The sequence below is a fragment of the Apteryx rowi genome, unplaced genomic scaffold, assembly GCF_003343035.1.
Source record: "Apteryx rowi isolate R43461 unplaced genomic scaffold, aptRow1 scaffold_21, whole genome shotgun sequence".
Classification (NCBI taxonomy): Eukaryota; Metazoa; Chordata; class Aves; order Apterygiformes; family Apterygidae; genus Apteryx; species Apteryx rowi.
In genome coordinates, this window is record NW_020448419.1 from 2,056,216 (window position 1) to 2,073,517 (window position 17,302).

Consider the following 17,302-nt stretch of genomic DNA (forward strand, 5'->3'; position numbering starts at 1 on the left):
TAATTTGCTCTCCATAATGGACCTCAGAGCAAGCGCATCTATCCTTGATATATGAGACAACCCATCACCTTTTACTTCTTGCTCATCCTTCCTATTTAAGCTACATCCTCTCATAGTTATTCTACCAAGTGACTGTTATCAATTAAACCATTGCCTTTATCCAGTATTAAGATTTTTATTGCCTCAAATTTACTCATTAGACTTCCTACATTACTGCTTAGAAATGTAAAATGTCTGGCAATCTTTTTTGGCCTTCCTATGACCCTTAAGATATCTCATATTATTCCACATCTTTATTTTAAATGATATCATATTAAAACATCATATGCCAACATTTTTGTAAGGAAGGAAGTGATGAGTTGAGAAAGCAAGATGTTTATTTAAATTACAAAGCAAAATATTTACCTCGGTCATCAGAATCAATCCTCTGTTAAACACAACAAGAAGTCTGTCTTCATCAGATTCTAATAATATTCTGAAGGCACTAGGAAAAAAAGTCCAAACATTTAGAACTAAAAGCTGATTATCACCCTTCATGTTTCATACAAATGTTGTGTGTTTGAAAATAGTCACAGAAGAAGAAAACCCCAAATGTAACTGTTCTTTACTTTTTTCACTTTTTTATTAAAACATGCCTCTCATGTCAGCTTCCTTTTTAAACAGCCTGTTATCCAAGGTAATTTATAAATAAACTTTACAGAGGTATTATCCAAATAATGTCTGCAACGATGTTAAAAACTGAGGAGAACAACGTACTTCAAAAGTTCATGCTCCTTAAATACTGTGTTTAAATAGGAGGTCCAGTTAAGCATATGCTTGGACTTGTAAACGTATAAAAATATTTCTGTGAGAACATCTGACACAGTATAGCAGAAAATGGAAGGATTAGCTAATAGCTAATTAACCATTCATCTCAAGACAGCAATTCTTCCAGCACATTTGGGAACACCAGGCTGCACTCCGTGATGGGTAATTAGGCACAACCCCTCGAGTACCAGAGGCCACTGCTCCTTTTCACAAGAGCGTTTCTGTCCCTCAACAGCAGCATTTGAAACTCTAATGCCTGGCCTATGTGCTCAGGCTACTTCTAGTTATACTCAAAATAAAATAAAATAAAATAAAATAAGAACAACAAATCACCTGTGTCAGATAGACTACTAAGACATACTCAAAAAAAAATAAATATATATTGAAGATCTGATACAGGAAAACTCTGTCCCACCGGCATAATTTCTAAATAACACTTCTGCCCAAGAACAAATGTCAGCAACAGCAGAGGAAATTACTGCTTTGCCGATCTAGACCAATCATGGTAGGGCTGGAGTAGGAGAACAGAATTTTGGCTTAAATGCTGAATTTGCAGATTTGATAGTTTTTAGTTTTTGTCAGGGACTCTACTAATACCATTTTGCCACGGTTTTTCTTTTTGAGCAGTAACAAAATACAATTTGTTTTACAGCTGCTTATGGTACAACATTTGTTTAGTTGTATTAATTTTTAGATGATGAAACCTTCTAAAATAAATTATTTTCACAAATGATAGACTTTGGAAAAAAGTTATAATTCTACTGTTCTGTTTGTTGACTTCTGAAGAAAAATATTCTTACAAAATTTTCAAAAAGAATATCAAATGAACAACCATATTTTTTATGGAACTTCACATTCCATAAAATATGGTTCTTATTCAAACAGGATTAGGTTGCTATACTACAACTTCACTACTAACGTACCTTATTAAAGTAGTCCAACAAGACCGTCCATCCAAGCAGCGCAAGTAACAGCTTATGGTTGTTTTCTTAAATTGCTTTATATCTTCTATCTCTTCCTCTCTCATGTCTGGTCTCTGAGCTACAAATAGTTGCATGAGGTTAAACAGCTCTTCTACTGCCTAGAATACACAAAAATATTAGGTTAGCATAATCTCTCCCAATATGTTATCATTTATATCTTCTTATTTATTCCTCTGTATTAATTCTACTAAGCAATACATAGAAGACATATACATAAGCAACTTTAGAAGTGAATATATTTTAAGCTTTATAACAATGTTATAAAATCAGCAGACAACACTTGAAACTGAAATAATTTAAACTAAATGGTTCCCAAAAGCCAGAAAAATCAAACGTAAAAGTTGTGGCTATTTCTTTTCTATCTCCAGTGCAGTTTTACTTTAGCCGTTACTATTTATTGTGTGGATTAGGACACAAATTACCTGGTGATGCTCACCATATATCCTATTTTTCTGAAGAAGTTGGCAGCAGATTTAAAAATAACATTCTGAACTTGTACAGATATTTGAGATAGCCCTTTAGAACCTTAAAAGGATGTTTGGACACTTACTAACAGTAAGGTATTGTGTAAGTACAGTAAGTACATGCATTGCTATGTATGGACAGACAGAAGAACCTGGGACATCCTGCTCCAAGCGATCAAAGTTCCTGGCTTTCCTAGAGGAATTTAGGGTCATTTTCTGCAGCACAGGTACGCATATTCTCCGAGGATAATCTTTATATTCTAAATAACACAATCCGGAAAGCTGCTTGTGCTAAAGCTCAGCGAAGCCTATACACATGGAGACTCTAAACACAGCGGAGTAAGCAGGGCTGCCTGCGATACAAGCGGAGACTTCAGTGGGGAGATGCAAGCAAGGAAAGCAGCAGGACTATTTCCAGACAGCCAGAATGTAAATTCACTCCATGAGCTGAACTAGACAGAAGTTTAACCCAGAAGATTCCATATATCCTCCTACTCTACCTAGTGAAGAAATCTCTGTATTCTTTCCTCGCACACGCATAAGGGACCTGAAAGCAAGATTCACTGAGTAATCTTGCAGAACTGCATGCTTTGCTTCTTAGAAGTTTTGTAAACCTGTTTGCTCACCACTACACATTGAATATTTTAACTAGCACCTATTTTTCTATTGCAAGTGTCACAGTACTGTGAAACTCTCCGTGTCCCAGCACCTTGCAAAAGCACACAAGTGTTCCCAAAGCGAACGACAGGCCACCCCCTGTTGATATGAAATAGGCTAAATCTTGGCCCTATTCAAAAAACTGAAAGCAAAGAGGAAACTAACTGGGAATTCCTCCAAGTCTGCTTGCTAGAGTGCTACGCGCTTTCTGGAGACCACCGCTAAAGGCTCCTTCCCTGCTCCTCATAAACTGGTGTACAGAAACATCGGTGTCTGCATCCCCAAAAAGCAGATGCTCTCCAGTGGCTGCACAAAAAGGGAAAAAATCCCAAACACTCTCCCCCAAAGAACAGCAACTGCATCTAAACACATTCTAATGACTTATACAGGAAATCAAATATCATACTTTTACCACTGGATACATTAAATAAGTCTTCTCATGTCTCATGGGAAGAGAAGTTCACTAAGGGAGGAAATATTAAAAAAGAAACCACATTCTTCAGCACCAATCCACTTACTCCTGGGTACTGACTGGCGTGCGGTGTGAGATTCTTAAAGGCCCACTGGATATTCTGGTGAGAAGCCAGCTGCCTCGTGAACGCAGGGGACTGCTCACAGCAGAGGCGCAGGATGCCGTAGTAGGCAGGCAGCATCCCGCGGTTGAAGAGCACCACATCCTGATCGTCATGGTCTGCGAGGATGTAATTGAAGGCAATGTTCTTTGTCACCACCGGATTCTGTACAATAAGGCGGACGTTCTCCGGACAATCCACACACACGTTATACCAAAAAGACAGCAAAGCCTGTTTATTGTGGTTGGTGGCTATAGCCGGCTCAGAAAGTTTAGGCTGGAAAAGATTCCATAAGTCCATGAAGTACGTAGAAAACATGAGTTTCTCAGTTTTTGAGATCAAACAGTACGTCATGAAACTGAAGTAGGGCACCAGTTTTGTAGTGCCATGAACAGCAGCATCAACATACAGCTTAGCTCTTGAAAGAAGGCCAAGAAGCACATTGTAGACTTGATGAAGAACTACTGTAGTATCTGGACTGAGAGGCAGATCGCGCGTAGGGATGTGCAAGGAGCGGGTGGATCGGAACATCTGACGGAACGAATTGCTTGGAATAAGTGACACCAAGAGATAGGCTGCAGCTTCAAATAAAAACAAATTTGTTATACCACGGAAAAGGGCACACATGCTTAACAGCCATTTAAACAAGTTAAATTATACTGCATTTCCTTTACAGATTTCAAAGCATTTTACAAATGTTGGCAAGTATTACTATATTTACTACAGTGATGAAAAAAAACAGGGAGTAAGGCTTGAACAAAGCAGGTTAAAAGAGGCATTTAGAATGGCATTCAGGCCTCCTTACCCTACATTCCTGCCTACTGCTTTGCTCTAACTATTGTAACATGATGCATCCTGTCGCATACACACGAAACAAGACGATGTTTTTTTACGAGTAAATTGTCTACTGCCTCATCAAGACATCATTACCTGTCTAAAGATCTCTACAGTTGCAAAGCTGTATCTCTGGTTTCCATATGTCTCTCAACCACAGTCCAGAAAATTTGTTGAAGTTTAATATATTCTCTTACTGTGGAATTCCCTTCATAAAAACACTTACAGAGACATCACACTTATAGTGATCTTGGCAATGACCTGGCAGTGTGATTCCTGGCAGAACAAACTAGGGAGCCAGGACACCCTGGATTTGGGGAGAAGCACAGGCTTCTCCTGGATCCACAAGGTCAAAGGACTCCAAAAAAGACCTTGTCTGTGCTGAGTGAAAAACCAGCAACTCCTATTCCTACCCACAGTGCAACTATGTGATGAAAACTCAATACAGAACTTGTTGGATTAGTCCTTTTTCTTCTTTTGAGTTGTCCTGAATCATGTAGATTAACCATGTAGGATAAAGAACTTACTGATGTATCAGTCAAGTTAATAAACGAAAATATGCCTTTCATCAGCTACGGGTAAGATGTCTTGATGAGGAACCAGAGTTGTATTAATATTTTAAAATAAAGCAATCCTAAAACAATTGGATAAGGAAGCAAAGGCAAGCACAAGGGCATTTGTTTCATTCATGATAGGAATAGCACATGCATAACAACCTGCCACAACAAAAGAAGCAATTTCTTTCATTTAAATTAACTTACAAGTTCTCACTCTAGGATAGTTATGTGCCAGAAGAAAACGTTCAACCCAGTTTTCCATATTTTGCAGCACCCAGCTGTGAGCCAGTTTGTTGCGAGGTGTTTGCACAGCCAGCCAATCCAGGCACTGAGACGGGTTGTATTCAATGACCTGAAAGAAGAATAAGCAAAGAGAACCTTGAGACTATTTACTGATCGTACCAAGGAACTAAAACCAACTATTAAGACTTTTTTCAAAATCACGTAGAGCTTTCGAAGCACCTACAGGAGTTAGGTTTTGTAGCAGACCAATAAAAGCCTTATTAAATTTCAGTGGGGTCTGTGATTCTAAATCTTGTTTGGAGCTTTTGAAAAGCACAATCTGTCATTTAATCCAGGAAGTTGCTCTACATATCCTTTTCTGTACATTTTCTGTTTGACATATTTAAGAGTTGAAATGTAGAAAGAGAAAACTGAATAATCTTTTCTTTATAAACAAATAAATCTTTTTTTCCAAATAGTTAACGCACAACCTTAACAGTGAATCAATACTTTTTGAACAAGTTATATCAAAAGAGCATAAATGGTATGCAAATATGTTCATTTAGCTTCATGCAGAGGGTAACTATGATTTTTTTTGAATACGCAGTTTCAAGGAATACATTCATCTAATGCTTTTCAAAGCTATGAAAAGCCTGTGGAGCGCTGCTGTACAGTCATGAAAGCTTTACAGATGTAAGGAGACGATGTACCTTCCTGTGCCTTTCTGGTTCTGTGTGGATGGAAATTTGTTGACATACTATCAGGCTAATAAATGTATTCTTTAATTTGCTACTTTTTCAAAACAGTTTGCTCTTTACCTTAAGATCTATGTACCTAGATAAGGAAAAATGAACTCTATCTAAGGACCCATAGGAAATAACTGCCGTGGTGAAGACATTCCCAAATACCATAACCTACCTGAAGAATATGAGAGGCTGAAATGACCAGCTTATAAATTTTAATCTCCATTTAAAAATAAATACATCAAGAGCAATCTCCTCCCTTTTTAGAAATAACAGTTTGATCTGTCAAGTTTTCTGCATAATAGCTGGAGAAAATCTCCAAGAAAGAGACTAATTGTTCACCACCTTCATCACTCCATCACTTCTTAATGACTTCTAGAAACTGGAATGCTTGCAAAAGTGGGCTGTATGCCTTAAATCAGTCTGTCTATGCATTAACTTCTGGGCCTCCCATCCATGCCTACGTAATTTGTATCTAAACCTTCAAACACGTCAACAACGTGAGGATCATCATGCTAGCAACACCACACACCGAACTGATGACTTCTACTGCTAAAAGCTTGGCTTTCCATCAGAAACCTGCCACCAACTTGCTTCCTCTGCAGGTTCAGCATGTATAGCGGGAACAAGGAGGGAAAGAAAAAAGACCATTCCATGGCAAATTATATACATAAAATCTGTAGCTAGCGACTGAAACAGGAGGCACATGTACTTTATGCCACAACTTCCATATTGTCATAGGAAGCTTAATTTCTAAAACTCTTTTGCAAAGGTTTCCTTATTGTTAAGAGAAAGCCATAACCTACCACTTCCCCTTACACAGAAGGCAGTTAGATTAATTCTTGACTTTGAGATCCACTGTTTGAACTCTTCTTACTTGAGCTACAGGAGTTAGAGCTAGTTCATATTCAGATCAGACACCTAACAACAGCTTGGTATACGCTTTAGCATATTACTTAACTGTTCTTATCCCTATAACTACTCTTAACCAGTAGTAGGATACTCATGATCAAGAAACCATATTCTACCCCAGACCATTTCAGTGGATAAGACAGGTTTATGTTTCATCACAGGCCTGAATTCTGCACAGTAATAATCTTTCACAACCCCTCTCTGTTAAGTTATTAAAAAAAAAAAAAAAAGGGAGGAAAAAAAAGGGTGCTAAAGGGAATGAACGTTCAGCAGCTTGTTCTCAATAGTCTTTCAGCTGGATACACTGTTCTTAGACAGTAACAAAGAAAAACAAATTGAACTGGAAATTCAAACTGCAGTTAAAGTAAAAGCTTTAATCCCTGATGCATTCCTCAGATCAAGGAATTTATGCTCGTGCCACTTTGTTAGGCAGCCTTCCTCCCTCTCTTTAGAAATGCAAGCAAGAATTCTTCTGCACCACAGCAATTACCAGATTTGAATTAGTACTCATTTTAATCGTTAAAGTGTTAATGAATACAGAAAGCAAAAACCATGTAACTGATATTCAAAGAATCAGTACATAATGGGCAAAAACACTGACAAAGGATGGGCCTTGAAACATTTTAGACCTTGAGAAACGGTAACTGAGAAAAACTAGAGGAATTTGCCCAGAAGAGGAATTCTAGATCCTTATTATGAATCAACTGATTTCTCCTTAAACTAAAATTTAAAGTTAAATGGAAGTACCACTTAACCAGAATGATGTTAAAATAACATAAATTACAACGGAACTTTTCATGTCTATTAACTGCTGCTGTTTATTTGGAAGAGAAACGGTCACAAAAAAAAGATCATGAATTGATATAGCAAGGATGATAGGGTAGTGTAGAACCCTTCCAAATACGTTAGTGGAAAAGAGTGACAAAGGAAAAGGCATTTTAGCTTCTGTTTGCTTTTACATATTTTACCTCCCATATCCTCTGCAGAATGTAAGAAGCAAAGGGTGGCATTCCTGGGGGTCCACCAGCAAATTCCATTAGCATCGTCAGCAATTTGAAAAAAGGATTGGCTGCCTGTAATGCATAAAAATAAAAATATCTATTTTGATCTAATTCATTTCACCCAGTAATTTTTTGACTTTTCTTAAAAAAAACTCCAAATATTTGCACAAAAATATATTCCTACGAACTTCAGACATGAAAAATTTAAATACTTTTAATCCTTTACTATTTCATCTGTAAACAATCCACACACGTATACAGTATAATTAAGCCACTGGTTATAGCTAGTGCATGGCACCATGATCATACTAGATATGACCAGTAGTAGAAGTATACAGCTACAAGAAAATAACAGCATACATTTGTAAGCCAGACATTATTCTCAAAGGGCAAATATTAAGCTGCACAGTGGTGACTTTACCAATTTACCCTTTTATATACATAGAAGGTATCACTGTCTCAGATAAACTATTATTTTCATGTGTTTGCATAACATGTAACATGCATCCTGAAAAGTTTATCCAAAAGCATCACATAATTATTGAGGGTTTACACTGATCATTATTATTGGCATACGGTTTCCTTCTGAAACCATCAACATTTCTACTCTACCATGTTAGCTCTAATTAAAAAAAAATTTTTTTAAAGTTTGCTAAGGCTCATACAGCTTTTAAAAATGCTTTGATAAAATGGTTACTATTATTATTTTATATCTTGCACCTCACCAAGGGTGCCTGTTGTGCATGTGTATATGTGCAAAGCAAAAACGCATAAAAATGTAGCAAATGTTAGCATGAAGGAGGGAATAGATTGTCATCCGATAGTGCCCATTCTATCACACAAAGCAAAGCTGTCATGAGAATCAGGTAGCATGTGCTTCTTTCCCAACCATGATCATGTCTCCTCTGCTTGACATGCCCTCAATTTTTCCCGATTTTTTTTTTCTTTTCTGACAGCAGCATACAAGAATGTCCTTGTGTGAACATACACTTCTCCACTCTGCATATATTTTTCACGTGGAATCCATTTGGAACTCTCAGTATTTTTGTTATCATCAGGGCAGGAATTTATTCCGACTAAAAGATGTGTTTGCATGCACAGAACTGCAAAATAATGCCCCAAAACTTGAACAACCAGATAATAAAGATACGTGGAGAATCTAGAAATATGTTATTTGGCTTTGAAGAAAACTTTTAGCTGAAACTGCGAACCAGATTTCTGCTTTAGAAAACTTAATATACAGTGCAGTTAGACTTTATTTTCTGTCACAGAAACTTTCATGGATCATTTTCCATGCAGAACTTTTGATTAGCAAAGGATTAAGTAATTTAAAACAGAAAAATATTAATACAAATTATTTAATAGACAGGCAGTATGTTTACATACCTCAGGAGTCAACTTTGCTATAGATGTGAAAAGCATGGACACAATCTTAAAAACAAAACAAACAAAACTCACTTAGACTTATGCTTATTCAGTTGAAATAATAAATCACCCCATTACACCTTTTAGAAAAGATCTTCAACAAATAGCTATAGCTTCTAATACTTACATGTTCTGCGAGTCGATTATTGTACCGGCACAAACTGAAAATGAGATTGCAAGTTTGCCTAATGTTGATACCATCGCGGATATGTTGAAACAAAAAAGGAAAACCCTGTAAAAAATAACAAGATATTACTACAACCTTTATAATTACATATGTACACACACATACACACATACATGTGTACATCTTTTAAGGCTTATGCATTTATATTTAAATGAATTACCTTTCCTCCTGTTAATGCTGCCATGTCATTTTGCGACAAAGTTAAATGCCTAAAATACAAGAAAACCTTTATCACTTTACTTTGGAAACTATTAAGTTAGGTTTAAGGAGACATACAAGACTACGAGTATTAGCTGATAATCCTCAGTATCAAAATACGTAAGAGAAAATAAAGGTATTGAAATAAAACTGAACAATAATAAATATTTTATAATTAGATCAAATTAAAAAAAAACAAATGAGGGTAACTGAATGTGTTCAAGGATTTAGCTTGATCTTTTATTTGGTCAACAATGACAGAATATTTACTTTAAAATCATCAATAATACAGCTTACCCTCATACAAGCTCATTTATGCTTGTTAAAAAAAAACCCAAAAACCAAAACCCAGAAAACCCCTAATTTCATGCCAAACTAACTTAGATTAGACTTTGCTTTTGATTTTTAATTTTTCAGAAGCTCTTGCCTTTCTGAGCGAGATTGTTCAACTAGAAGAGCAATCAGGGCAATCATCTTTTCAAGTGCAGCAGGCCTATATTTTTCTTCTGCTAAAGAAAGTATATCTTCCTCTTCCTCCTCTTCCTCCCCTTCCTCTTCAGAAAGTACTTCAACCTGTGGCTGAAGGAGAAAAAGGATAACTTCCATGTGGACATTATGTACCTTAATTTCAAAGAACCTGTAGATGTTGCATATATTCTGTAATCTTTTTTTATTCAAAACACCTTAATAAACTTGCCTGATGCAAATCAGGTAAATATCTAATTACTTCATTTTCACATTCAAACATTCATTTTGCACAAGCTAAATTGTATTTCCAAATGCAAAAGCTGGACTGAGGTCACTATACAGCCTGATCTGGTGATCTATTTAACCAAAAAATTGCAAGCAAATTTAAAAGTCTAAGTTGCACAAAAGAAGTAAACAATCCAATTGATATCACTAATAGCATCATAAGAGTGACTTAAGTGGCTTCTACTTAATATCTATCTTTTGCTAAATAGAAAACTGTGGTTTATAGCACAGTCAATTCAGCATCTTTTATAAATATTACATTCACTTAAACAGTAAAATAAAAAATTTTATGAGAGTGAAGCAATTTAGCAGCTGAAAAACAGTTCAAGAGACAAAGTGGCAACGATCACATAAGTAAAATATGAAAGACTAGTTCTCATTGTGAAAGATACTCAAACTTACATTTTCAGGTCCTTTAGTTCCCATATAGAAATGGACCATTGTGGATATGGCTTGCAGTGAAAGCAAGAACTGGCTCTGAAATACGTAGATATTGAATTACTTGGAAAATACATACATGTATGTACTTCACAATTTGTAAAAATTAAAGGCTATACTCACTTCCTCTTCTCCCATTTTGGCAAATTCGTAAAGAAAGGCAAAGTATTCTGTGAGATGTTTACTGTGAGGCTTAACACCATGCTCCATAATTGACAGGAGAGTCTTCACAAAGCGAGTTACACAGGAGCGGCTGCCAATGTCTTCCACAGGACCATCCATGTCATCCGAACTGAAAACATAACCCAGTTTAGATACTTCACATGACAGACAAACCATAAAACGATCCTGAACCAGTCCAAACAACTTTTCAGAAAAACAACAACAGTTTTCCACTCTGTCCTACTGTAACGCTCAGATCTCTGACACTGTCACTTATGCCAACTAGATACCAACATTGCTTAAATTAAAGTAGCATCCATCACTCAAAATTCTGAATGGTTATTAAAATTAGTATTTTGAACCAAGATTCTAATGAGAAAAAGAACTCTTAAAATAATTGGACTATGGGATCTCCTACTTATATCATCTCCTTGATTTGCATGTCAAATTTCCTGAGTTTCAAGAAAGAACGGTGTTACGTCTGGCTATGGTGTGGCACTAGGGAAAGGCAGTCTCCTAAGCACAGGGAAAGCATCCTGACAAGACAGAAAACACAAATGTTCAACCTTATTCATGCCCTAAAAGTTGGATATCAACACTGAACAAAGTAAGTGGCATGGTATTTTAAAATAAGGCATCCAGAGAAAATTAAATTCTATTTTCTGTTATGAAAACTGTGTCTTCATGCCCTGAATTTTGTTATGGTATTACAGTTATCACAAACTCTGCCATTTTTGCTTGGGAAAAGGATCACAAGTGTAACCCAGCGCATTAGGAAAAAAAAAGCACTTTTTTTCTTCTTCTGATTACATCAGTATCAACAACAACAAATATTTTACAGCTGGAGATGAAGTGACAGTTTTCTTGATAATTAGCAGAAAAAACAGAATCCAATATTTTTTTCTACTTTGTGGCTAAAACTGTGATTTAGTTACATGGCACAGGACTGGATTCTAACCTCCAACCTCTTATATTGGATTTAAAAACAAAAAATGACTCCTGTGTAGCTCTGGATCCAACTTACAATCACACTGTCACGTATAAGTAGCCATATTTACACCTGCAGCTGGTGACTGACACTGAAAAGAAAGGCCACGCTGAAAATCTAGCCTAAGGGAACAAACGCTTCAATTAATGTATCTATATACACCGACTTCTCCAATCACAACAGCATTTTTAAATGAATGAGCGTATTTAGTGTAGAATAATAAAGAACAATTGAAAGTACAGTTTTGTTTTTACAAGACTGTTTAAAGTATTTCAGTAAACCAAAGCGGCTGCTGGAACTCATGGAATAGAAAGAAATTTTCCAGTGCTATGATTTTACCAGTCTTCCATTCCTGGCTGGAGATAAAGATGTGCATGCACTGGCCTCAGTCTCTGTATCACGTGAATACACAAACGCTGGAACATCTGCAAAGGCATAAGCAAATAAATTCTGAGTGTTCTTTTTTTTAAATATATGACAACACCTGCTTTTGCAACAAAGACTATTCAGTCTCCAAACACTATTTCCAGCTCTATGTGATTCATAATTAAAGCTGAGACTGAGATGACCACGCTTGGATTATAAGCATATTGACGTGTCGAATTTTAAAGGAATAGTCAAACCTGGTTTTTATAAACAGTTCTTATGGAGGGAGCCTAGAACCAGCTTTTCATATTAGCGTGCACTGTATAGCACTGAAGCATGTCCTCAAGACTGCTGGCTATAAAAGTTTTTTTCTTCTATCCCCATTTTCTGAAATGTTTCTGAAATATTTTTGGCAAACTCTTTTCTATTTTGCCTCTGTCTATAAGCGGGACTTTTGTGAAAAATTTAAGGAGATTTTTTCAGGTTATTTTCATTTATAAATGAAAAAGCCACTCATTTATAAAGCATTCAAAGGATTAGAGTTTTACCTAGGAACTAGCATAGAGTTTTCCCATGAAATATATTCCTTTAATGAGGTGTTGCATACAGAAACTATGCATGTCTCTCTGTGGAAATATTACTATAATAATCACATGACTTAACCTAAATGGAGGTTCAGGTGAGAGGAAGTAATTGCTGATAATAAGTTTTTACATAAACAACTTGCAAAGAAAGTATACATATAAGTGAAACTATTAATAATATTCATATCTTACTAATAACTGTGAATATTCAAATGCTATTAATATAGTTTTTTCACTTTTATAGCATTTCCAGGAAAAAGTATTAATGTAACTTTATGGCATAATAAGCCAACATAATAAAATTAAATCTACCCCTAAAAAACAAAGGCAGAAGGGAAATTTTGATTAGAAGCTTTCACTAGGACTACCAAATGTATGTAATTTATTCTATTTTATTTTCCAAACATGACACATTTTTTGACACATTATTGCTGAGCCAGTTCAGAAAAAAAAATATTTTACGTAGGATCTCCAAATTTGTGGAGATCACGTGGGAGTTGCAGGAACCTTGAATTATATCTATTGTGATATTTTGTGACCCTAATTGTACAACCACAGCACTATATTAATACAGATTTCATTTTGAATAGTAACGATCCCATAGCCAAACATATTCTCTCAATCATAAGCAAGAATGGGAAAGAATAGGACAATTAAAGGTATCAATAAAAACTCTCAGAATCACTATATGCGTCATAATAATTAGCCATTTCTGTTCATGGGTGAAGTAGTCACTTGATCTATATAATAATGTTTTTTTTTCTTACCTGTCTCACAATCTGATTGGGACACTTTATTAGAATCTGCATTGGCCACCAATCGTCATCAGCCATACGGTCCAAAAACCACTGCAGAAGATATATACTTTGTTAGTTTTGTTCCAAATCAACAAACACAAAAATACATTCTAGTCTAACTTTCATTTTGCATGGTATTAAAGTTTAAAGAGATATTAATATTGCAATTATTAAGGAGAAAGCAAATATTAATTCAATGGAAATCTGAATGTCCTTGGTGCATGAGAAGGAAGGAATAAAGATCAAGAGCAATAAACATTAATATAAATTTACATTCAGTATCTTCTTATCCCTATATGTTTATCCTGAAGAATGATGTCAACAGAATTCAAAATGATGCTCACAGTGAAGCATAAACTGAAGAATCTTGCAGAGTAGGGATAGGCCTAAAGACGAACATAGTTCCTGAATTAGATCCCTTCTGATTTTAAATGTGAAAAAGCTTTACCATCTCCCAAAAGAGAAAATGTGCAACAGTAACAGAGAATGATTCATACAAAGTTAGACTCAGCAAATAATTCAGATGAGTCTTCTCTTTCCCAGAATTTTGTTTTATTCACCAGAAAAGACAGACAGTTGAAAATAAATAATCCAAGTTGTTATTCCTTTTAATTGTACCTTAGTGTTCTTTTCTATTTTAAATGTCTTTACTTGTTTTAAGCACCTTAGGACTACCCCATACCAGTGAAACTGTGTCACCCAATTACTGAATATTAGATAATGATTTAACAACCTAGAATTTATAAATGAACAATGAATCGAATTCATTTGTATTGAATAAAGTCTATTGCAGGATACAGTAGGTAATAAGGGTCCTTGTACAGTCCAATTATCCCAGAAAGTCTATCACAATTTTCTCTTCGATATCTAAAAACTGTGTTTTCACCAACACCACAGTGAATTCTTTGCCCATGGTTTCTCATTCCCTCTCCACTTTTTCCCTGACTCCTTTCAAGGAGTTTCCTGAAGGTTTTTATATGAAACCATTACTCCATTTTTTCTTCTTTCTTCTAGCAGCTTTCAATTTTTATACACACTGGGTTCTAGATCCTTAGCTTCACTAGCAAGACTCTGTATGAATTTGTTTCCAGCTAACTCTGGCACTGTCCATTCTTACTCCTTTTCTAAGTCCCTTCATGGCACCACAGCCTTTTATCTCGCTGTTCTCTCTTCCATTCCCTTCCTCTCTATTCCTTCAGCACAAATTTGTCTATTTATTTTGCATGATCTCATTTAAACTGCTCTGTAACATAGCACAAATCAATATGAAATAATCAATCAAATAAAGGGGAGGTGACACGACCAGGCTTTTATTCCAGTTACAAAATGTTTTTGGCCTGTGGCCTCACCACAGGTTTCTGAAAATAAAAGCCAAGTTATTCCCCAGCATCTGCAATGGTCAGAAATGATGAATTTTATCTCACAGTGCACAAATATGCCAAACACAGTAGCTCACATCCCAGAATATTCCAGGGATATGAGCCTCTAGAAAAGTAAAACAATATATAGGAAGTTGGTTTGTACTTTGTTGAGTTCCTAAGTCACTTACCTCACAAGCTGCCTGACTGTTATTAAATTGTTTCGTTAACAGTTCAATCCACTGAAGCATTGTAGGCTGTAAAAGAAATAGAGAAAAAGCTGTAACTTAAAATAATAAATTAAAACCTAATCTTTAAACATCTTTAAATGGTCAGTTAAATTACTGAATATTAAGAACAAACATAGTTCAAAACCACTAAATGTTTTACAAACTAGTAATGATTTGCATCTACACAAAAACAGTAGTATGTGCTTTGAAACTAATGCAAGTCATATATAACATGTAGTTATCATTCATGCCATTCTGTCCAACTGTAATTGCAATCATATTCTTACTAATCCTGGATGCATCTAGAATTAGTAGTATTATGCCAGACAAGAAGGAAGTAAAATCTGACTGAAAATAAAGATAGTTCGGATGGAAAAAAACTTTCTCTTTGTTTAAGCTAATATTTAAAACTTAAAAATTCATGAGCACCACTGTTGCTCAATGGTAAACAATCTCTTCTAAGCCAAACTTCAACAAGTGCTTGTTAAAATTACAGTTCTCATCTCTGAATCACCCAAGAATTTTCTAACAAAATGAACACAAGTTTTGCTGTTCCTGCTGTTTTGCTGAGAACAAGGTAAGCTAAAACTGAAATCCACAATTTTTCTATTGTGCAGTTTACTATAAATTTATTAAAATGCCTTTTTAATTTCATATCAACTGCTGTACTTATTACATCTCAAAATCATATCTCTTTAATGAATAAGTACAGACATTTACTTTTACTATATTCATGCAGCTATTTAATGAGAATTTACAAGTAAGGAGAATACCTTTTCCTTTGAATGGATAAATGTCTCTAGTACAAAGGAAGTGCTTAACTGAAAAAAAAAATTGCACCATTAATTATAAAATGCCTGAGTTAAAACATAAACAGCTTCCATTTAAAATAAGCATTATACACTTTTGAAGTGTTTACCTTTGCTGTCATCAGGGATACAGCTTTTGGATCTGGTAGTGTACTCGGGATGCTACTACACAGCTGCCACATAAACCTAGAGTCAGTAATTTTATTTGTTAATTAAAATAAATAATGAAAATCTGCATAAAGAAAAGACATCTTAAAATCACATTTTTAATGAAAAACTTACCCAAAATACGTATGCTCAAAAATGTTCTTGTCTTGAAGAAATTGCATGTTATCATGCCATATCCACTGAAGAAAAAATGCTAACATCAGATACAAGAAAGCAGTTTATTTCACTACATAAGCATGATTTTAAGAATATTTAAACATTTGCCATGGCAAAGAAAATATTTTTTCCTAGGAAAATTAATCCCTTTATTTGAAAGGATTGGTTCAAATTTGGTTTATTCTTATTACAGCAGATGCTAGCTTGGCCTGCCATACAACTTCAGAACAGACCTCAGTATCCTTTCCTTCTTCTATGATCTCCTTTTTACATCTTAATTACTCCCATTTTTAGGCTGAGGTTTTTCAGAATTGGTCCAACATCTTTAAAAAAAAAAAGTGAGGTCAAGACCATACTTCAATGTCTGCAATAGTATAATAGCTTAAAAACCCTCTAAGCACTTAGTCTCTGACTCAGATCACTTAGGCCTTCAGACAGCCTGGCTTGGTATAGCTAAAGGCTGAAGTTCTGACCCAAAGCTCAACAGCCTCTGTGAGCTTTTGATGAATTCTTGAAGAGTAAGATTGGACTTTCCATCATCACCCAGAACAGAATTTCATGCCAGGTCCCTCTGCTCCTCTTCCTAAAATCATGGTTTTGACCAAACCTGTTTGTAGTATTTTTCATATAAAAACAATTTTAAAGTTTCAAAACTTTTATTTTCAAAAACTGAGAAGGCTAGAAAGTGCAACCTGATTTGCTGGCTAAGAAGGAGCAGCCCTTTTAAGTTAAGAGCCAAACACTTGAGAGATTTACTAACGCAATGCTTTTGGCCAGAAGGAGCAGAGACACTGGCCTTTCAGTAGATAAAAAGGGAGAAGAACCACTTGTAAATCCCACGCGGGGGATGTGTCTAGTACAGGGAGGTCCCTACCAACACACTCAGTGCTCCTGTGCTTTTTCTTCTGCAGTTCCTCAGACCATGCAGAGC

At 35.5% G+C, this 17,302-nt stretch overlaps 1 protein-coding gene across 5 annotated transcripts in view; it reads right to left on the bottom strand.

Annotated features, from left to right (window-relative positions):
- Window positions 1-17,302, bottom strand: part of USP34 (ubiquitin specific peptidase 34) — a 141,982-nt gene that overhangs the window by 12,268 nt on the left and 112,412 nt on the right. For all 5 annotated transcript variants that reach the window (XM_026064130.1, XM_026064129.1, XM_026064132.1 and 2 more), the window contains 17 exons: window positions 16,330-16,394; window positions 16,158-16,233; window positions 16,012-16,059; window positions 15,200-15,265; window positions 13,621-13,701; window positions 12,243-12,328; window positions 10,877-11,045; window positions 10,718-10,792; window positions 9,990-10,141; window positions 9,525-9,573; window positions 9,305-9,409; window positions 9,139-9,183; window positions 7,720-7,824; window positions 5,079-5,226; window positions 3,430-4,064; window positions 1,731-1,888; window positions 406-484 (listed from right to left, as the gene is read on the bottom strand). In XM_026064130.1, the coding sequence (XP_025919915.1) occupies window positions 406-484; window positions 1,731-1,888; window positions 3,430-4,064; window positions 5,079-5,226; window positions 7,720-7,824; window positions 9,139-9,183; window positions 9,305-9,409; window positions 9,525-9,573; window positions 9,990-10,141; window positions 10,718-10,792; window positions 10,877-11,045; window positions 12,243-12,328; window positions 13,621-13,701; window positions 15,200-15,265; window positions 16,012-16,059; window positions 16,158-16,233; window positions 16,330-16,394 (2,142 nt within the window). The remainder of the gene's footprint in view (window positions 1-405; window positions 485-1,730; window positions 1,889-3,429; window positions 4,065-5,078; window positions 5,227-7,719; window positions 7,825-9,138; window positions 9,184-9,304; window positions 9,410-9,524; window positions 9,574-9,989; window positions 10,142-10,717; window positions 10,793-10,876; window positions 11,046-12,242; window positions 12,329-13,620; window positions 13,702-15,199; window positions 15,266-16,011; window positions 16,060-16,157; window positions 16,234-16,329; window positions 16,395-17,302) is intronic.